We start from the raw sequence: 19,919 nt of genomic DNA on the forward strand, positions 1-19,919 counted from the left end.
AACATCAGGGCTCTAATGGGAGTCTTGATCTGCTAACTGTCAGAAACCAAACCAAGAGTCTCCCTGAGCCATGGGTATAGGCCATTGTATTAACTTTGACATTATTTAATTTATTATTATTCATATGTAAGTTAGTACATCTTCCAGGTACAATACAATTATTTCATTAAGATACTATGATAAATTGCATATGACTGCATTTTGCCACTAGGTCCATGTGATTTCTTGTCATTACTAATTTTTCCTAATATTAAAATTAGCAACTCTGTAATGACATAAATCACATGCTATTGATCTTACTCCTGTCAGCATTTACATTTAGACTAGCTGAGATAATTATTTCAATGCATTGGATATCTTGTAACAACATGTTAGCTTAGGGCACAGTGACCTGTTTCCTGTTCTAGGACCCTTCTATTACCCAATCTTAAAGGAAGTAGCAGCTGAGACAAAACATCTTTTTAAAAACTTTAAGTTACAGCTTGCCAGTAATTTTAACCAAGCAATATTCTAAAGCATTTCAATATCATTCATTTCCATCTTTTATTATCTCTATATCCCAGGCAAAAGAGTATCTTATATATATTGGGGTATGGGTCTCCCATATCCTGCTTAATGCTATTATTGCCATCAGCCTCACCAGCCTTGGTATGCGGATCTTATACGCCTTCCGTGAGGCTGAAGCCTCAAGATTCCGGTTCATATGGGACTTCTCAGTCAGCGTCCAGTTCCCATGGAGAGCCCAAATCACTTTGGTCTTATAGCATGGCCCTTGAGTGCACAGCCTTAACACAAAAAGGTTATTTGGAAGTAATCATTGCTACTCTTCTCTGGGCTAAAACACCTTTGGTGGCTGCCTGGTCAAAGACCTGGAAGGCTTTCTACACTGGTGTGCCAAGGGTCATGTAGAGCCTTCCAGGTCACCAATTTCTGTGATCCATGCTTTTCTATAGGCCAGTTTAGAAATAGGCCTGACCGTAGCGCCTTTCAAAGTTCAAGTGGCAGGCCTATCATGTTTCCGAGCTCGATAGGGGTAGGTATTGCTGGCATCTCATTCAGATGTAACCAGATTTCTGAGGAGGGAGCTCAGGTTGTGGCCCTCGATACACCAGCCTTTCCCATTGTGAAATCTTAATATAGTCCTGAATGGTCTTAAGTCAGCCTCCATATGAGCCCCGCTACAAGATGTATCCCTCCTGGACCTATGGGAAAGACAATATTTGTTATAGCAATAGTCGCAGCGAGAAGGGTCTCAAAATTACAGGCACTTTCATGCAGAGAGATACACCTCAGGATCACAGATATTGGGATTTCCCTGTGCGCGGTCCCTTCCTTTCTGCCAAAGATTGTTTCAGCCTTCCATTCAACCAAAAAGTCTGTTTACCCACTGTTCAGCATGCAGATTTTACTAAGAAAAACAGGATATTGCAGAGGCTGGACGTGTGAAGAGTTTTACTTCATTATCTGGAGAGGACCAATGATTTTCATCTTTCCGACCATCTGTTGCAAACTAGTTTCCATGCAATCTATTATTAGATGAATTTGTATGACTTTCTCATCAACGTACATAAGCTGTGACAAACGGCCACCTATCTCTATCAAAGCTCCATTCATCCAGAGGTGTGACATTTTCATGGACAGAAGCCCAGGCAGTTCCGCTTCAGGAGATTTGTAGAGCAGCTACTTGCTCTACTCTTCATACCTACAGAGTTATCATGGCAGCACGGGACCTTTTCAAAGTTCTACAGAGTGGATGGGTAGGCACATCTGTCCCACTCTTAACGTCTGGCACTGCTTTGGTATATCATCTAGAGCATTGTTTCTCAACTCTGTCCTGGAGTACCCCTCTTGCCAGTCAGGTTTTCAAGGTATCCACAATGGATATACATACACTTGATTTGCATACACTGTCTCCATTATATGCCAATTTATTTCTTGTATATTCATTGTGGATATCCTGAAAACCTGTCTGGCAAGGGGGTACTCCAGGACCGAGTTGAAAAACACTGATCTTGAGTTCAGACTCCTATGTCTTTGCAAAAGAATGGAAGATTAGATCCTTACATTGATAATCTGTATGACCTTACATAGGAATCTGTATGACCTGCCCTGTCAGTGTTTCAATGCGCCTGCTTTCTGCCTTGGACAAATCTATAGTCTGAAACTGGAGTTCTCCTGTCAATTGGATGAAAATGTACAGGGAGAGTGTGGAACAGTGTTTAAAGCTACAACTTCAGCATCCTGGGGTTGTGGGTTTAAAGCCATACTCATGCTCCTTGTGACCCTGGGCAAGGCACTTAATCCCACCATTGCCCCAGGTGCATTAGATAGATTGTGAGCCTGCCAGGACAGACAGGGAAAAATACTTGAGTACCTGAATAAACTCATATAAACCATTCTGAGCTCTCCTGGGAGAAAGGTATAGAAAATTAAATAAATAAAATAAAGTAATTAATTAATTGAGTTTTGGAGCCACTATGTGTTAAGGCTAGTTGCACATAGCAGGTTGGGTCGTTGGTACACCTATGTTGTAAGTTAATGCTAATTATTGTTGTTTTTCATAAATTATAGAATAGAGTGGATACCCCGGAGGGAGTGGAAAACATGAAAAAGGATCTGCAAAAGTTAGAAGAATGGTCTAACGTCTGGCAACAAAAATGCAATGCGAAGAAATGCAGAGTGATGCATTTGGGGGGTAGAAATCCTAGGGAACCGTATGTGCTGGGAGGTGAGAGGCTGAAAAGCACTGACAGAGAGACAGACCTTGGGGGTGATTGTGTCTGAGGATCTAAAGGCATCTAAATTGTGTGATAAGGCGGTGGCTGTAGCCAGAAGAATGCTAGACTATATAGAAAGAGGAATAATCAGCAGAAGGAGGGAGGTGTTGAAGCCCCTATATAGGTTATTGGTGAAGGCAACACTTGGAGTATTGTGTTCAGTTGGAATCTTTTTTTCTTTATTTCTGCTACTATATCTGGATTATTTTCTCCTTTGGAATCAGCAAAAGAGAGATCTCACAGCTGAAGTACTTGTCAGAGATCCCTCCTGAAAAAGGACACGAAACTCAAGTCGAGGGGCTCATGTGTTCATCATGATTTTCACCATGATTTATAGTAGCTTTTAACAAGAGCACCAGCACTTTCAAAGAATCTCACCTGTGGCTGCCGAACAGTCATCAACGGGCCTCCCATTAATAATATTCAGATAAGTCATCAATATATGATATTTTGCATTGATTTTATATCTGATATTAAGGGAGGCAAGGGATGGTAAAGTGAGCGATGATGGTCCCACTGGCAGCCACGTTTGAGTGATGGCACTGAACTAAGAGTGGTTGTCGGGTCTGAGCACTGTACACGATATTTATTCAGCATTTTTATTTAATTCTTTATTCACGCATAAAAGAGTCTCAATGATTTAGAGCTGTGATATTTGGTAGATCATTGCATATAAAATCACAGAATATATCAACTGATATCCCTAGTAACTGAATATACAGTTTTGGAGGCCATATCTGGTGAAGGATATAAAAAGACTTGAAATGGTCCAGAGGAAGGCGATGAACCCAAAGAAATATGAAAAGAGACTGGAAGACCTAAATATATATGCTTTGGAGAAGAGGAGGGACAAGGGAGATATGATACCAGTGTTTAAATACTTGAAAGGTATTAATATAGAACCACATTTTTTCCAGAGAAGAGAAAATGGTAAAACTAGAGGGCATAATTTGAGGTTGCAGGGAGGAAGACTCAGGAGCAATGTAAAGAGGGTGGTAGATGCCTGGAATGCCCTCCCGAGGGAAGTGGTGGAGAGGAAAACAGTGATGGAATTCAAAAAAGCCTTGGATATACATAGAGGATCTCTAATGTGAAAATGAAGGATGTAAATTAAAGAGCTAAGGTCGGTATTGGACAGATTTGCACGTTCTGTGTCCCATATGTGGTGATTTGGTATAGGATGGGCTGGGGTGGGCATCAATGGGAACTCCACTAACTTGGAACATGAAGATGTTACTGGCCAGACTATATGGTAGATATCCTGCAAACAGGATGGTTAGATAGGCTGGAGTGAGCTTGGACGGCAACTTCAGCATTTGGAACCTAGGACAATACCAGGTGGTCTTCACAGTCTAATTCCCAGAAATATAAAAGAAGAGATAAGTTAATTTAATCATTTTTTTAATGGGTATAACTAATGGGCAGATTGGATGGACCGTTCAGGTCTTTATCTGCTGTCATTTACTGTGTTATTATATAGAACTGAAATGTACGGTGTTCTCGAGAAAGTTCCCCATGCCTCTCCTTCTAATTTCTCATAATGGAGCTTGACAGCTTTGTATAAACTGAAGAGGTGCTATACTTCACTGGTGAAGGAAGAGGAACTGAAAGATGATTGACATCCTTCTGCATGCAACTTGCAACCAGAGGATATTCACTTAGTATAGACTCATGTGTCTTCCAATAGAAAGAAGATTTTCAAAATAAGAATCTAATCTTCCAGTGTTTATTGTGATATAGTTTCCAAATGGAATTACATTAATCAGTACAGGTGGTACCAGTTAAAATGCTTTATAACAAAGTGTGAGACCATTTTTGGCTACCATTGTAAGATATAATCATAGTTAGATAGACCTTTGTAATTATTTTTCTATTTATCATCTTGTGAAAATCTAAGTGCTGCAAGTCACATATCCAAAATGTGGAAAACTTTCAATCTTGTGAAAATTTATTGCACAAAGGAAAGAGAAAATCTTAATGCAGTATGTCCTCCAAAATAATTCTGAATAATTAATGGTGCACTAGTGTGTCTTGCAAGATGAACATTTATCTGCCATCATCTACTATGTTACTATTCCTTTCTTCTACTAAACCACGCTAGCAGTTTTAGCGCAGAGAGCTGCACTGGATGGCCCGCGCTGCTCCTGACGCTCATAGAATCTCAATGAACATCGGGAGCAGCATGAACCATGCAGCGTGGCTCCCCGTGCTAAAACCACTAGTGTGGTTTAGTAGAAGAGAGGGATAGTAACATAGTAGATGATGGCAGATAAAGACAAATGGCAGATAAAGTGAACGGAATTGAGAGAGCTAGATATTCTGCTTTCAGGATTCTTTGTGAACTTTTTCCTGCTTACTTGGGTCATATTTCCTAGCAGTAAGAATAGAAGTTGAACATATTTTCACTTTTATTAATATTTTCAATTATGGTTACCATAAATTCCAGTTGCTATTTATCCGTGCACAGCAAAGCTCTGAAAGCAGTGTGCTGGGACCTATTGCAATTATATAGGACATAATGTGCTTCGTCAACATATCTCTTCATTTATGTCACCTGTTAACTATGTGGCCCTGAGGATTTTGAGAGCCCATTTTTGACTGTTGTGCATTCTTAGTTCCAAGGGTAAGTTTGGACAGAGCAGGAATTACTGCAAAAGGCTCTTGCTAGTAAATAGAAAACACTGAGAAGAATGTTCATAATTTACTTCAGTAAAGAAATCAAACTGACAAGGTCTAAATCAGGGGTGCCCACAGTTTTTGGGCTTGCGAGCTAGTTTTAAAATGACCAAGTCAAAATGATCTACCAACAATAAAATTTTAAAAAACACAAAGCACAGTATGCAGAGAAAATGTTAATTATCATTTATATTCTGGGGTTTTTTCAAAGAGGTCAAGGCAGATAACTTTATGCAATGTCACCTCAGTAACAGCTATACAAAAATAAACACACATACCCCCTCCCTTTTTATTAAACCGCGATAGCAGTTTTTAGCACAGGGAGCTGCGCTGAATGCCCTGCGCTGCTCTCGATGCTCATAGGCTCCCTGCACTAAAAACCGCTATTGCAGTTTAGTAAAAGGGGGCCATAGTGCAAAATATAGACAGCAGATATAAATTCTCAAAACGGACACATTTTGATCACTAAATTGAAAATAAAATCATTTTTCCTATCTTTGTTGTCTGGTGATTTCATGAGTCTCTGGTTGCACTTTCTTCTTCTGACGGTGCATCCAATATTTCTTCCCTTCTTTCAGCCTCCTGTATGCTTCCTCTCCTCCAGACCTCATTCCCTCCCCCAACTTTTTCTTCCTCTCCCATGCCCCCTCCCTTTTTTTTCTTTCTCCCTGTCTCCTTCTTTCTTTCTCTTTCTTTCTGTCTCCCTGCCCCCCTTTCTTTCTGTCTCCCTGCCCCCTTTCTTTCTTTCTGCCCCTTTTGTTTCTTTCTATCTTTCTCTCTCCGTGCCTTTCTTTCTGACTTTCTCTCTCCCTGTCCCCCTGCCCCCCTTTCTTTCTTTCTGTCTGTCTGTCTTTCTCTCTCCATGCCCCCTTTCTTTCTGTCTCCCTGCCCCTTTCTATCTTTCTCTATGCCCCCTTTATTTGTCTGTCTTTCTCCATGCCACCTTTCTTTCTGTTTCCCTGCCCCCCTTTCTTTGTGTCTCCCTGTCCTCCCCCAAGCTGCTGCCATCGGGGAACAGGCTTCTAAGCCACCGCCGCCAAGTTCTGAGCTCTCCCTGCTTCCCGACGCCATAAAGAACATAGTAACATAGTAGATGATGGCAGATAAAGACCTGAATGGTCCATCTAGTCTGCCCAACCTGATTCAATTTAAATTTTTTCTTCTTAGCTATTTCTGGGCAAGAATCCAAAGCTTTACCCGGTACTGTGCTTGGGTTCCAACTGTCGAAATCTTTGTTAAGACTTACATCTACACCCTCCCAGCCATTGAAGCCCTCCCCAGCCCATCCTCCACCATACGGCCATATACAGACACAGACCGTGCAAGTCTTCCCAGTACTGGCCTTAGTTCAATATTTAATATTATTTTCTGATTCTAAATCCTCTGGGTTCATCCCACGCTTCTTTGAACTCAGTCACAGTTTTACTCTCCACCACCTCTCTCGGGAGCGCATTCCAGGCATCCACTACCCTCTCCGTAAAGTAGAATTTCCTAACATTGTCCCTGAATCTACCATCCCTCAACCTCAAATTATGTCCTCTGGTTTTACCATTTTCCTTTCTCTGGAAAAGATTTTGTTCTACATTAATACCCTTCAAGTATTTGAACATCTGAATCATATCTCCCCTGTCTCTCCTTTCCTCTAGGGTATACATATTCAGGGCTTCCAGTCTCTCCTCATACGCCTTCTGGTGCAAGCCTCCAATCATTTTCGTCGCCCTCCTCTGGATGCAGAAGCGCTGGGCCAACCAGCCTTCCCCACCCGACATCAATTCTGTCAGAGAGGAAATTCCGGACCAGCCAGGCAGCGATTGGCTGGCCCGGAACTTCCTCTCCAACGTCAAAATTGACGTCGGGTGGGGAAGGCTGGTCGGCCTGGCGCTTCTGCATCCTCTTTACGGCGTCGGGAAGCAGGTAGAACGCGAAGTCAACTCGAGTCTGTCATGGAGCCTGGAATGGGCTCTTCAATTGACTTGCATTGCCTTCGATCTACTGGTCGATCACCATCGACCTTTTGGGCACCCCTGGTCTAAATAGTAATAAGGTTGTTGAGATTCCATTTGATATGTATACATGTATATCTCTATTTTAGTCGCTTAGGCCCCAATTCTGCAAAGTGTGTCCTGATTGTAGGCAGCTGTAGGCGTCCTACAGCTGTCTAATCATCCAATTAGGAGGCACGTTTTCTAAAAAAAAATGTTCCCCAGTCAGGCTGCCTATGTTGAAGGCACCTCCGGGAGCCTAGGGAGGCTCACAAGCCCGCCTAAGTTCACCTAAGGCTAGGCAGTAGCCTTAGGTGGCCCTACATGGTAAGTAGACATTAGCCCAGGCGCCTAAGGCCCCTCTATGGTATAGTTTAGGGGGTGAAGAACTTTTGTGCACGAAAGAGGAACCGGAATTGGGATGATCTTAAAGGTGGCCAAATAGGTTGAAAAATGCAATGGCAAAAGCTAGAAGGATGCTTGGGTGCATAGAGAGAGTTATGGCCAATAGGAAAAAGGAGGTATTGTTGCCCCTATAGAAGTCTCTGGTGAGACCTCATTTAGAATTTTTTGTATAATCTGGAGAACGTATCTTCAAAAAGATATAAACAAGTTAAAGTTTGTTCAGAGGAAGGCTACTAAAGTGGTCGGTGGCCTTCGTCATAAGGCATATGGGGAAAGACTTAAAAATCTCAATATGTATATTTTGGAGGAAAGATCGGAGAAGGGAGATATAATAGAGACATTTAATTACCTACATGGCATAAATGCGCATGAAGTGAGTCTCTTTCAATTGAAAGGAAGCTCCAGAACAAGAGAGCATAGGATGAAGTTAAGAGGAGTAATCTAAGGAAATACTTTTTTTTTGGGGGGGGAGGGGTGGTTATACAGAAAAAGTGGTAGATGCATGGAATAGTCTCCTGGAAGAGGTGGTAGAGACAAAGACTGTATCTGAATTGAAGAAAGCGTGGGACGGGATGTGGGATATCATATGGAGAGGAGGAGATAGTGGATGGGCAGACTGGATGGGCCATTTGGCCTTTATCCATCTTCATGTTCCTATGTTTCAGGTACACTAGATATTTTCCTGTACCTGGAAGGTTTACAATATAATTTTATCTCTGGGGCAACAGAAGGTTAGATGATTTGTCTAAGATCACAAGGAGCAGCAGTGGGATTTGTACTAGGCACCCCTGGATGACAGGTCTGGTGCTGTAATCACTTGGCTGCTACTCCACTCTTCTATTATTGTATACTCAGCTATTTATTTTTCAAAGAGAAAAATAAAAGGGGTCTCATTTTTTTTGAAACATAGGGCTCCTTTTATGAAGGTGCGCTAAGCGTTTTAGCGCATGCACTGGATTAGCGCACACTAGCCGAAAATCTACCACCTGTTCAAAAGGAGACGGTAGCGGCTAGCATGTATGGCAATTTAGCGCGTGCTATTCCGCGCATTAAGATCCTAACGCGCCTTCGTAAAAGGAGCCCATAGTGTGTGTGTGTCTGTGTATAGATAGATAGATATAGATATATCTATAGATTGATTGGTAGAATACACCCTCACTAATGCATAAACATTTTGTATATTTGTATCTGTCTATATACTGTATATGGATAGCTTGTAGATAGAGGTAGATGCCCCTACAACAGGATTCCAATCTGAAATGACAGTATATCAGAGCCTGCCTTGGTCATGCTGTATGCCAAGAAAACTTTCCTTTTACAGTCCAAGTGTTTTCAGTTATTCTACTATCTGGAGGTTCTGTTAATCTAACTAACTGATGTTAATGAGAACTCTAATATGAACAGTTGTATTTTGTCCTGAGTTTTCACTGTCCCATTTTTCATAGACACTGCAAATTTTTTGTTCTCACCACATCTATAGCATGAGAATGATTAGCTTATAGAATGCAAATAGAAAGCTAGTTGAGTAGAGGCAAAAACGAAATGCTAGGTTGGTGTTGGATATACTTCTATTGTACATAGGGACCATGAAACCATATATATTTGATCAGAGCACAAGAAGTTACAAAATGTAAGATTTAATATTACAAAGTATTATTATGAACATAGTCCAAAATAATTAGTCTTTCTCTGCTCAAATATACATTATCTCATAGTGCTAAATGTAGTAATGTGCTTTTTTCCAAATAGAAACAAGTTTGAATTTGTTTTTAACAGTCATGAATACAGTATTATGTTCTGGCCACCTCCTGTTCCCTGGCCTGGAGTTGTACACTCTCTTGCTTTGTTGAAAAAGTACTGTCATAATAATTACTTGAAGGAAAATAACACATTTCTAGTTTAAAAATAAAATAACCAGTAAACTATTAGAAATATTTGACAGAAAGTATACCTAAGAAATTATACTATTGTTTGTTTTTCTGTGCATAACTTTTTGTTTCAATTTAGAAATATATAATCTAGTTTACACAAATGTACTGCTGATTTTCTTTATCTAAACATTGCTAATTTTGGTTTGTTATCATGCTTTAGAATGTTATTTTTTTTTATAACAATAGCTGTACTTTATTTCATTTATTTCTTTTGTTTTCAGCAGAACTGTTTTGTTGATTATAATTTGCGACCTTTATTTGCTCAGTTTAATTTTGTAAATTTAAGACAAAATTGCCTTAGCAGATTGATGCAGGCTTAAAAATCAAGATTTGGCCATTTTTATTACTGGCTTTCCTAGGCTAATATTAATTTTTAGGGTAACACGATTTTAATACATTGCTAGAAAATAGTGTTGTTTCCCCATAGACATTACATGGCTTATTTTTGCTTTAGATAGGTTTTTTGTTGTTGTTGTTTGAAATGAGCATGATCCATAAAGTTCTTATAACCATGACTGCATGACATATGTTTTGGCCCTGACACTGGAAGGCTGGATTCTGGCTTTGTGGTATTTTAGGAATGGTACACCTTTTCATTTATATGCCATTTCTTGTGCAATATGAAAGCTTTAATAATTCAGTTGTTTGACAGCCAGAGTAGCTTAAGAATCTTTTGTTAATTTTTATTTTGCATTCATAAATATTGTATAATTATTTAATTTCTGACCAGAGTTTTCAGACTTGTTACTTGTTTCTAGTGTTTTTAGAGTCTTGATACTCACGGTTTGTTAAATACTGGGTGCTCCTCAATACACATAATTCATGCCATGGAGAAAGGAACCACAGGCAGAATGTTCTTATATTTCCCCACAATATATACCGGTAGTTCTCTTTCTGATGCTCCAAATTTCTGCATTGTAGTTATCTGATAAAATAACAGAAAATTCAAGTTTTAGGGTAAATTAGCTTCAACAAGATTTCATGTTTGTTTATAACCCGCTGAGAACTGTGGAATGCACAAGATATAAGTATTTTAAATAAATTTCTGCTACACTTTTTCGTTTTTTGTTGTGATTAACATTTCATTGTACAGTATGTCTTTAAGCACTGTTATGCTGATATAGGCTGCATGAACATATGTGTCAAATATTTGTTCTAACATTCTATTGTCTGCTGCCTTTGGTTTTTTAAATCATTTAATCCATGTAATATTTATCACCTACAATAGGAATTTTTCCAAGAGTAGGATGATTGCAGTCCTGCACACAATACTATTTGGCAATTTGTCCTAAATTTCTTTACATTTGCTTTTGCCTGGCTTTACTAAACTCTTTATTTGCTGGCTTTGAATTTTATGTTGCTGAGTTTTATCCATGTATTTTCTCACCTGCCATATCCTAGGGAGCTTGGAGTACCAATAATTCTATGAGCCCACCTTCCTGGTCCCCAGATGGTTCAGAAGGTCGGGACATTTTTAAAACCAGACAGCTTCTCGGCGGTGCCATTTGGAGCATCAAAGTGGTAAATAAATTGAATTTATATTCCTGTATACTTTGTTTTGGGTTTTCTGAAAAATGTACAGAATAAAATAAAAGTAGAATATTTTCAAAACCAAATCATTGTAAAAAGTAGGTTTCAAACAGTGAGAATGGGTGGGTAGACTAGATATTTGGACCTATTTGGGTAAATCTTAAATATAAACTAATATGATCTCACAAAAGTGCTTACTCCAGAAACCAATTACTGTGTGGTACTGCATCCTAAAAAAAATTGTATATCTAACTGATAATTTTCTGTCCCCAGAACAGCTTTTCTATAGTGTCGCTAGATTTTGGATTAGGGCCACAGGTTGTAGAATACAAATTTGTTTGAGTTTCTATTTTATTCAGACACTGGCTCAAAGAGCCCTGGTTCCTCACCTTTAGTAACTAAACAAACAGATGGTACATCTGCTCCAATCCTATGGTTCTTTAGATTTAGCTCACACCATTCTCAGTAGTTCATGGTGACTTACATCCTACGTTTGAAGCGCTTAGTTCTTGGAAGAAATGATCAATCAAATTTAAGGTTTGGGTCAGGTTATATTATTGGTACAGTGGTACCTTGGTTTACGAGCATAATTTGTTCCAGAAGCATGCTCGTTAGCCAAATCACTCGTATATTACATTACATTAGTGATTTTTATTCCGCCATTACTTTGTATATCAAAGCAAAGTTCCCCATAGGCCATAATGCAAACTCAGAAGATTCGTTCTACAACCAGAGGTTGTTATGGTGGCCCAGGGGTGGGTACCTGCCTTTGGGTGCCGTAGCCCCTTAAGCGGGGTGGCTTCCTTCCCTTGGGGTCCCTGTGCGGCTGCCCTCCTGCTTCAGCCCATACCTCTGCCGTCCGCAAGCGCCTCCCGGCTCCCAATTCAAGCCGGCCGCCATCCTGCAGAAGCATGCACAGAACCTCTCAACTCCCGAGCCAAGTCGGCCGCTGCCCCGACAATGCATGACCACGTACAAGCACGTACGATATACAACGGGAGTTGAGAGGTCCTGCGCAAGCTTCTGCAGGATGGCGGCCGGCTTGAATCGGGAGCTGGGAGGCGATGGCAGAGGTATCAGCCGAAGTGGGAGGGCAGCTGCACAGGAATCCTGAGGGAAGGAAGTCACCCTGCTGAAGGGGCTGCAGCACACACAGGCAGGTTCCCACCCTGGGCCACCCTGAGAGCTCGTTTAGCGAGTCAACACTCGTTTTGCAAGTTAAAGTTTGCTGGAGTGTTTTGCTTGTCTTGCAAAACACTCACAAAACATGTTATTCGCAAACCAAGGTTTGACTGTATTTGCATTCAAAGGACACGGATTCAGGTAGATGCTGGTTCCTTCATGAGGTTTTGGTTTGTTTTTGTTTTTAATTCAAAGGGCACAGATAGAGGTTTCTGGTTCAGGATTGTAAGCTGTCTAGCTTATTGGGTTTTGTTTAAAATCTTGGAAACAGGGTGGCTTGTATACCCTGCTGAAAGATTCAGGATTCCTTTTTACAAAGCTGCACTACCAATTAGCGTGCTGAATACAATGAAGCTCATTATATTCCCATTCTATTCTTATTCTTTGCATTCAGCGCCCCACTATTGGTAGCACAGCTTTGTAAAATTAGTTATAGCTATTTAGACCAGTGGTTCCCAACCCTGTCCTGGAGGAACACCAGGCCAATTGGGTTTTCAGGCTAGCCCTAATGAATATGCATGAAGCAAATTTGCATGCCTATCACTTCCATCATATGCAAATCGCTCTCATGCATATTCATTAGGGCTAGCCTGAAAACCCGATTGGCCTGGTGTTCCTCCAGGACAGGGTTGGGAATCACTGATTTAGACCATTGTATTCCAATCAGGGCTGTTTATTGAATATACCAGCTAGATATATTGTACATTTGGAGTGATGGAGATCTTGTGCTTTTTCTGTAAATATGCTAATAGCTTTGAATGATTTGTGTTGTCATTAAGGAGTAAATTATGTTTTTTCTTTAACAAATAAAAACTCTGCCTTTCTCTGATTATAGGGTATTCTGGATTTATTTATTTACTTTATACAGGCACTCCCCGGGTTAAGAACAAGTTACGCTTTTAAAGCTGTTAAGTCAGATTTATATGGAACTCAGAACATGTGGAGAATCTGTGTGTTGTTTATGTATATATGTACAGTTAATTTATATTAAACAGTTTGGAAGCGGCATGTAAAGACAGTATCACTAATGGCAATAAGATTAATTCTATCCCCTTAATCATTTTGGTCACCCTTTTTCAGCCTTTTTAAATTCCACTATATGGAATGAAAAGAGGAGGTGGTGAGGGGGAGCAAATGTGGGTAGTAATGTCAGATTCTGGTTGTCTGGGTTGTGTGTCCAGAATTAACATTGGAAGGAGTTAATGGAAGAGAATTGACAGAAGTTGAAATAGAAAAGTCTGAGGCTCTGGTTAATGAACAACCAAATTCAGATTCTTGCAAGAGAAGAGTCAACCAAAAATACACAATAGACAGTGGAAGAAAGAAATTATGTCCAGAAATGAGCTGGAGAAAAATACAGGTTTTGAACAGGAAACAAAATGAGCTATCTATGTTGGAAGAGAATGAAGAATTCCCTGATAATACAGAGAAGGTGATAGAGCCAAAGAAGTAGATACAGAGACAAGTCTTCAAAAATTAGACAGCATTTAAGAATAAAAAACAAAGACAACAAGTTAAAATGAAAGTAGTGTCACCTGGAGCATTAGGAGAGTCTACTGTCTGTTCCTCCCCTCTCCGCAGCCCACCCTAAGAGTCGTTGGCTGGCCGGCAGGAGCATCTCTGTTGCCTCCTCTCTGCGACCTTCAACGGCTTACTGGCAGGAGCAGAAATGTAAACATTATACCCGAGGTCGGCCTCATTGTGTCCTTTCTTCTGCCGCGTCTGCCTTAAGGAAGTAACAACATAGGAAGCAGACACGGCAGAGGAAAGGACACGATGTTGCTGACATTGTGTGTTCTGTTTACAGTGCTGCCTCTGCTGGTCAGCTGCCGAAGGCCACGGGGATGGGAGGAACGAAGATGCTGGACTGTGCTTGTAAGTACGAGTCTGACGTAAGTTGGACGTTCGTAACTCGGGGACTGCCTGGATATCACTTAACACAACCAGGGTTTTAAAGTGGTTTATAAAACGAACAGTAATCACACACAATATTATCTATATGGAAAATACAACATCAGCAAAATGAAATCAGAATTGCATTAATAGCTAAGCAAGATCATTGTCTTTATAAATTAAATCTGTAGCTCTGTTTCATTAGCCAAGTATTCAAGGCTTTCCAAAAGAACACATACCTAGAATATTGTGTATAAGTAGTCATATAAATATTCAATAATTCATTTAGTAAAAATCAGTCACTATTCATGCAGTACACATCCACAATATATCAAGGTAGTGTTGTATTTGGAGAATATAGCTAATAATGCAGCTAGTACTTTCAGGGATCCTCAGACTGCCACCCGAGTAACATAACTCGATGTGGTGCGAATCCTCATCAATCCCAGCCTAGCAATAATATTCTTAATATTTCAAAGTTATCATACGCTTACCCTCCTCTCAAAGGTATAAGACGCAAGAAAATATATGACAGCCTTTTAGCTACACAGGCAGCAAAAATTGACACAACCATCTCCAATCTACTGATCAATTCAATAGACATAAAGGAATTCCGAAAAGAAATCAAAACTCATCTCTTCAAAAAATACTTTCCTTCATCTTAACCTCTACATAGCACTAGAAAATACACACACGAACACCACCACCATAACTATACCTAAACATTGTACAACTCACTTCAACAACCTACTATTTATCTACTATATGCTCTAAATGCTTCCTGGAAACGTCCAGACTAATCAATTGTAACTTGATACTTTCCTGATTCTATATACTGTATTATTCCAGAAATTATACAGTCTCTTAATTTGTAATCCGCTTAGAACCGCAAGGCACAAGCGGAATAGAAATCTGTAATGTAATGTAATGTAATATATAGGCATAGTGCAGATTTCATACGAATTTTTATCTTTAACTTAACTTAAGCGTAGTTCATCCCCTTGCCGCCACATTTTGTAATCCTTTATCAAGGTCGGGGAGAAACTAAAGAGAAAGAACCCTCATCACTCACCAAACTTCATTAATATTTTAACATAACACAAAAAATGAAACATCAAACGTGGAGGTTCTTAAGCTTATTGCAATTTCATAGTTTCTATTCATATGGTTTGAAGAAAAGCTTCCCTATCAGTCAATTCTTGCATCTCAGAATTTGCTACTCTTTAGACGAGAATCGTATTCAGGCAAGAAGTATGAAACAGCCGTTCTATCAACGGGGCTACCCTTGAGAGGTGGTCCACCAGGCTTACTTGAGAGCTAAATACGTTCAACATGAACTGTTGTTACAATAAGGATAGTCTCAAAATGATGCAGCAGAATCCATTGCTTTTGTTCAGAGATACTTTACTCTCGCCCCTAAAATAAACCAGATAATCTTGAGTCACTGGCATATTGTCAATTTAGCAATAGGGGATAGGCCAATATTTTCATTTAAACATGGCAGAAATATTGGAAAGAGTATTAATCACAGCATTATAAGGGAGACAGCTCTGAGAATTCAAGGCTGCCACTCAGCGTGTGGCCACTGTCAGTGGTGCCCTTTCACATTAGTTAGGGAAGCCTGAGTACATCCAAACATGGGTAAAATATACCAATCTAAGAATAGAACAAACTGCAATTCTGCGTTTGTGATCTGTTTGATTCAATGCTCATGTCCCAAGTTATATGTCAGGCGTAAAATTCGTCCTATTAAAACTAGGTTAACAGAACATAAATCCCGGGTTCATACCCAAAATGAGACCGCACCACTAGTTTGGCACTGGAAACTGTTTCATCATACTTTACAGGACTTAAAATGGAGAGTCCTTGACTCGATTACTGTGGGGTGGGAGGGAGGAAATATTGAGCGCACCTCGAACATAAGGGAATTAAGATGGATGTTTGAGCTAAACTCTATGATGCCAGATGGCCTGAGTAAAACAACCGACTGGATGGTCCTTCATTTTCATGGCCTCTGTCTTTTTAAATAAAGTTGTTGTCAGCTGGATGTTTTCGATGCTATGTAACGGGGTGTGACGTGAGAGGAGTTTCCCTATTTTACTTCGTTGCTAGAACACTGCAGCCATTTTGAACTTGCGGAGGCAGTTTTTGAAAAGGCAGACTAGCCCGCTAGTTATGATAAGAATCTCCACTTTTGATGTTTCATTTTTTGTATTATGATAAAATATTAATGAAGTTTGGTGAGTGATGAGGGTTCTTTCTTTCTCTTTAGTTTCTCCCCGACCTTGATAAAGGATTACAAAATGTGTCGGCAAGGGAATGAGCTACGCTTAAGTTAAGTCAAAGATAAAAATTCATATGAAATCTGCACTATGCCTATATAAATGCTTGAAAAACAAACAGGAGAAACTGCCTTCACACCAGTGAACAGCAAAGAAAAACAACAAAGGTGACCAATTGGTGTTCAGTTTCTTTTATTGTAATAGACTCAACATGATCGTGTTTTGGCCCAAAGGGGCCTGCCTCAGGAGTCTACAATAGAACATGTGATGAAAAAAAGCTCAAATTTAAACAATATTCTCCAAATCATAAACATTGTTAGTGAATATAAATGAAAAACATAAGCAATGAACAGTAATATATCATATATAATCCATGTATATCACAATACACAACAAAAAGAATTGACCCTGTTCACTCCACAAAAAGCCACAAACAGAAGAACAAAGAACTTGTGGAGAGCTGATGTCCAAGTTGATAGCTTTATTGAAATAAATAAATCAGAACCGACGCACTTGAACGGCATGAAATTGTGTTCCAGAGACCTTTATTTTAATCCACAAGAACATTCCTAGGACCAACAGGGACCCCTGAAGAAGACAATTGTGTCAAAACACGGACCATGTAGGGTCCATATGTTTCTAGAGATTCCGGCCCTAGATGTATTTTTGTGGATGATTGATTTATTTATTTCAATAAAGCTATCAACTTGGACATCAGCTCTCCACAAGTTCTTTGTTCTTCTGTTTATCACATTTAAACATTAAGAAACTGCTATATGTTTATGAAAATTTTAATAAAACTAAAAAAATGTAAAAATTTTTTTATTAGTACTCAAAAAACCATTAATATATATATATATGTATAAAAAAGCAACAGATATGGACTTTAAGAACATGACTTATTAAAAAGCATCAATAAACATAAGATTTCTTGAAATATCCATTCGGTATAAAGATTCCTATAGATTGCCATAACTTGTGGTTAAATCATGATAGATAAGATGTACAAATTCACAAAATCTTTTCATTCATAACGAGAAACACTAAGGACTCCTTTTACCAAGGTGCGCTTGCGTTTTTAGCGCGCGCTAACTACGCACTAAATGAAAAATACTAATGCAAGCTGTATGGAGACGTTGGCGTTTAGCGTGCCTTTGTAAAAGGAGCCCTAAAAGACATCAAAAATAGAAAAGAAAGAAAAGAGAAGAAGATGTTTACATGATGACTTAGAAATATATAAAGACTAGGAAACAAGAATGAGCCATTCAAAACCCATCCAAATATATTTGCATTAGGAATGTAAACCAATTATGGGAGGTGTTAACTAATCCCTACTGTATGTTTTTTGTAGGTTTCAAAGAACAAATTGAATAAATCGAGATAAAATAGATGTCAGACGCAAATATAACTGAACAGGTCGATGGCATTGATTACCATAATAACATGAAAAAGCAATGTTCCGTTATGTCAGTTTTCTGACTAAAATACTTAAAGAACAGCTATGAAAATGTACATTAAATACTACCTATCTAAAGAGACTTGGTGAAATATGTATGTACAATAACCAAGATCAAAAGTCACACATTCCAAATTGCATCAGCAGATGAGATAACAAATGTCTTAAAAATCTTACAATATGGATTTAAAAATCAACATGAAAAATGAGACTCTCAAGATAACTATTTGAGCTCCTAAATCACATGATGTTGAAAAAGGAAAACAATGAATATACTAGATGTCTCAGACCTTTAAACATATATATAAATTATAATGTGGGGATATTACGTAAGTCTAATCTATAATCCTTTTGAGATTAGCCTATGAGTCCCTAGAACCATCGTGTTGGATGGGTAATCAAGACCATTGAGCACATATATACAGAAAAGCTATAAAAGAAACTGCATGACCTTAAAACTGCTTTTAAAGCGGTGTAGTTATATATCCACCATCTGATTACATAAGGTTTAATTGAAGTAGATCTGTGATCCAAACAAATCGCTGTTATGCATCATCAGTGTATTATTATACATATCTTATACTTGACTATGATGTGCTTAATGATGAAGTATGAAAACTAATGCCATAAAAAAACCATAATTACAAGCAAATATAAACTGCTGACCAAAAAATTTATTATCCCAGGACAAGGAGGCAGCCTATTCTTGCATATAGATGATGTCATCGACGGAGCCCCGATGCGGAAGCTTCGCAAGCAGACTTGCTTGTAGAAACTAGAAGTTTTGAGTCAGCTGCACCGTGCATGCGTGAGTGCCTTCCCGCCCAGCACAGTTTTCCGCGGAGCTGAGAAGTCCGTCTTTGACTCTCTGTATTTAACTTTGTTACTTCGTGCCTTCTCTCACCGTGGTTTGTGTTCTTTTTCTTCACGAATCATTGTGTTTTTCTTTTATTTCTCTTAAAAAAAAATAAAAAATAAAATTTTTTCCTCCGTTCAGCTGCCAGGGCAGGCCGTTCGGCTGCAGCCCAGAGGCTTCGACTTTGCGGTGGCTGTTTTTCCTCCTATGTCCCAGCCAACAACAGGCTTCAAGAAGTGTAGCCAGTGTCAGCGTGCGATTTCTCTCACGGACCCACACAGTAGGTGCCTCAAGTGCCTTGGGCCAGACCATCACCTGAAGTCATGCCAGCGCTGTGCTACTCTTCAACCCCAAGCTCTTAAACGTCATCTACTTTCAGTGGAAAAGCTCTTCGGGATGGATTCGACCTCGTCCTCGAGTCCGAAGCCGACCTCGGACTCACCTTCGACCGAGGGTCCTCCTGCCTCCACTGCTTCGACCTCGAACCTCATCAGACCTTCTTCGTTTGCAGCAGCTCTTTCCTCGACGATGTCTGCTGTATCTTCCCCTGTATCCTCAGGTCAGATAGCTCAGCAGAAAGTTCCAGTGGTGGTGCTTAAGGTGCCTAAGACTTCCAAGTCGAAGCACCATTTCCACTGCCTCTCTGGAACCTCCAGCCAAAGCAGGTAATCCGGTTTCAGACGTGGACCCATCCTTGCCGGCTTCTTTCCAGACCATGTTAGAGAAACAGTTCATTCAGTTCCTTACTAACATGGGACCAAGCTTGTTACTCTAATCCAGCCTGGGCATTCTGCAGACTCCTGCGACGTCGAGCCTCTTCCTATGCCTCAGTCTGAGCCTACACACTCTATGCAGGGAGCAGAGTCTATGTGAGTGTCTGGTCTGGCATCTATGCACATAAAGCAAGGAGCAGATTCTTTGCAAGTGCCTCGACAGGAATCCTCACACT

At 39.8% G+C, this 19,919-nt stretch overlaps 1 protein-coding gene across 11 annotated transcripts in view; it reads left to right on the forward strand.

The window, feature by feature from the left end:
- Positions 1-19,919, forward strand: part of KMT2C (lysine methyltransferase 2C) — an 803,286-nt gene that overhangs the window by 379,295 nt on the left and 404,072 nt on the right. For 10 of the 11 annotated variants that reach the window (XM_033931655.1, XM_033931654.1, XM_033931660.1 and 7 more), the window contains one exon: positions 11,173-11,292. The exons of the other annotated variant lie outside the window; for it this stretch is intronic. In XM_033931655.1, coding sequence (XP_033787546.1) covers positions 11,173-11,292 — 120 coding nt within the window. The remainder of the gene's footprint in view (positions 1-11,172; positions 11,293-19,919) is intronic. 11 annotated transcript variants of the gene reach the window in all.

The sequence above is a fragment of the Geotrypetes seraphini genome, chromosome 2 (genome assembly GCF_902459505.1).
Source record: "Geotrypetes seraphini chromosome 2, aGeoSer1.1, whole genome shotgun sequence".
NCBI classification, from domain to species: Eukaryota; Metazoa; Chordata; class Amphibia; order Gymnophiona; family Dermophiidae; genus Geotrypetes; species Geotrypetes seraphini.